We start from the raw sequence: 2,727 nt of genomic DNA on the forward strand, positions 1-2,727 counted from the left end.
ACTTCAACACGTGGCAGGAGGAGCTGGGGATCGAACCAACAACCTTCTGATTAGTGGACGACCTGCTCTGCCTTTGAGCCACAGCTTGCTGAGTCTCATTCCCATGTGGTCAAATGCAGACACTTTGGGACCCTGGGAATGAGACTCAACAATCAGTAAGAAAAGATGAAAGTCTGTCAAAAGTAAAAAGTATCATATTTTGGGATTGTCTGGTTATTAAAGACATGATGCATTATAAAGGCCATGTGATGTACTAATGCCAGTTGTTGTTTTTCAGCCATATTTGAGGAACTTCAGTCTCTGGAATGCTTCCTCGCAGAGCTTTACAAGTGAGTTCCTCTTTAGGCAGCTATTTGTTGTGTCTTGCAATGTCTTAAAGAGCTACTCCACTCTATAACCTGTTTTTTGAGCGGTAAACTGAATTATATGACTATACAGTGTTTAAATTGACATTAAGGTTATGAAACACCTACTGTTTAAATCACCCTAAACCTTGTAAGTCCAATGCTGACATAGAGTCGACCCTTTGGGACTACTTTGTGTCAGACATTTCTATAAAAAGGAGCAGCGGCCCACCTCCCCCAGCCTCCCCTTTGTGTGGGAGTCTGTGAAACCGCTGCGCTCATTTTCAAATGTATACTGATGGAGACACATCATTCACAGTGTTAATGCTAGTTGTTGCTAACCCTTTACTAAGTATGTTTACATTGTGGTGCAGTGGTTCAGACCTGTGCTTTAGATGCTGTAGAACCACCATCACACTGCAATCTTTACCTTGATCCCACGCACAGAGCTCATGTAGCCTCAAGCTGATGTGAAAGTATATTTTAAACAGAGCTGGGCTCACAGATCACAGTCCACTTGTGTTTGGTCCTCAGGCATCTGGACAGCAGCAGCAATGAGAGGCCGGACATCAGCTCACTGCAGAGACGGATTAAGGTACATCTTCCTCCCACACACACACACACACACACACACACACACACACACGTTCCTTCCTCCTGGCTTTCACTTATAAAAGAGCTCCGCTAAATGTAAAGGTCAACCAGTGTGAGATTTGGAAGGATAATTGTGTCAGATTTGAAGTTCATGACATTACTGCCACTGTCAGAGGAGAGCTCTCAGTGTCCCTGCTGGTGTTGTCTCATGATGTACTGAGCCTACTTTCATCCCTCACTGTTGAGATCTGCAGTAGGTATATGAGTGGATAGCACTGTCAAATACTGCTGTCACCACTGACATAAGGGAGGTGTCTGTATGGTCATCATTCAAATGAAAGCAGAGATAAGTGCAGGGAAGCTCTGAGTGTTCCAGGCTGTAGCAGTGTGCTTTGTGTTCCTGTATGAGCAGCATCAGGGCAGGTTCCAGCACACCCGCGGTCTGGTCTGGGTGCTGTTTTAATGTCCTTTTGAGCCATCCACTGGTAACACAAAAACCTCTTCTCAAAACCTGCTACGGCAATTCACTACAACTTTATTTATCACTGTAAAGCCGTATTCAGAGCAAATCGGCTGCTGTGGTAATGAGCCCCAGGGCGGTGCAGCGCTGTGTGTGGATGTGGGCATGTTGATTTATGCTTTAAAACGGAAATAGCGTTTTATTTATGTGATTCACCGGCTTCATAGCTGCCAGAGCTCCCTCCCTCTTATTTCATGAATTAATAAACCGAGCAAGGACACATCTATATCTGAGTTTGATCTGTGAACTCCGTCTGATAGCACACTGATATTTGAGGCTCACTGTGGAACAGTTTGATCGGTCTGATTGCCGGATCGTCCACCGCAGCGTGTCGTCAGGTTGCAGCCTAAACAAACTACCCCCTCTCAAATGAGTGGGAGGACTGGCATTAGAGCTGCACTGCCTGGTCTGGTCTGGATTGTCCTTTTGTCCATTTGTATGCATGCACAGCACTCCCTGTACTACTTGTATTAAAAGTAATAATGTTTCCTGCATAGACTGAGGAAACTAATCAGCAAATAATGTGTGTCTGTGTGCTCTGCAGAAAGTGACCCACGACATGGACATGTGCTACGGCATGATGGGAAGCCTGTTCCGCAGCGGATCCCGACAGACGCTGTTTGCCTCCCAAGTGATGCGTTATGCCGACCTGTACGCCGCCTCCTTCATCAACCTGCTCTACTACCCCTTCAGCTATCTGTTCAGAGCGGCACATGTGCTGGTGAGTTACTCTGAGTTCTGACTCGGACCCAGAGTTCACACAGCCTCCGACATTTTTGTCACCTGCACTTTACATATCCTCTCCCAGATGCCCCACGAGTCAACGGTGGAGCACACCCACGTCAGCATCATCGACACGGAGTCACCGTTGGCCACGAGGAACCGCCACGACCTCGACCTTAAAGAGATGGAGTGCAAACGGCACCAGCTGACCCGGTCCATCAGCGAGATCCAGCCCCCCCACTTCTTCCCCCAGCCTCCGCAGGAGATCACCCACTGCCATGACGAGGATGATGACGAGGAGGAAGAGGAGGAGGAGGAGTAGAGTCTGCAGATGCTCTCACATCCAGTACATCCTGTTTTCATGTTTTAAGATGAGCTTTTCTTTGATGACTATAGGCCTGTGGCAGCAGAGCCTGGTCGTCAGATCCTCCTTCGGACCCGGCCTTGATATGAACTACTGTACGTGGGATGGTGAGATTGAAAATGATGAGGAAGTGAAAGAGCAGAACTGTCTCACTCAGATAGAGCGGCTGGTGGGTGTAGAGC

General features: G+C 47.6%; 1 protein-coding gene across 1 annotated transcript in view; it reads left to right on the forward strand.

The window, feature by feature from the left end:
• nt5c2a (5'-nucleotidase, cytosolic IIa) overlaps positions 1-2,721 on the forward strand; it is a gene marked incomplete in the record, with an annotated part of 14,895 nt that extends 12,174 nt beyond the window's left edge. Inside the window, 4 exon segments of the mRNA XM_035663047.1 lie at positions 278-329; positions 879-939; positions 2,003-2,179; positions 2,267-2,721. Coding sequence (XP_035518940.1) covers positions 278-329; positions 879-939; positions 2,003-2,179; positions 2,267-2,503 — 527 coding nt within the window.
• Positions 2,722-2,727: the final 6 nt, after the last annotated feature.

The sequence above is a fragment of the Morone saxatilis genome, unplaced genomic scaffold (assembly GCF_004916995.1).
Source record: "Morone saxatilis isolate NCDOM2014 unplaced genomic scaffold, NCSU_SB_2.0 Contig19, whole genome shotgun sequence".
In the NCBI taxonomy this organism is placed as follows: Eukaryota; Metazoa; Chordata; class Actinopteri; family Moronidae; genus Morone; species Morone saxatilis.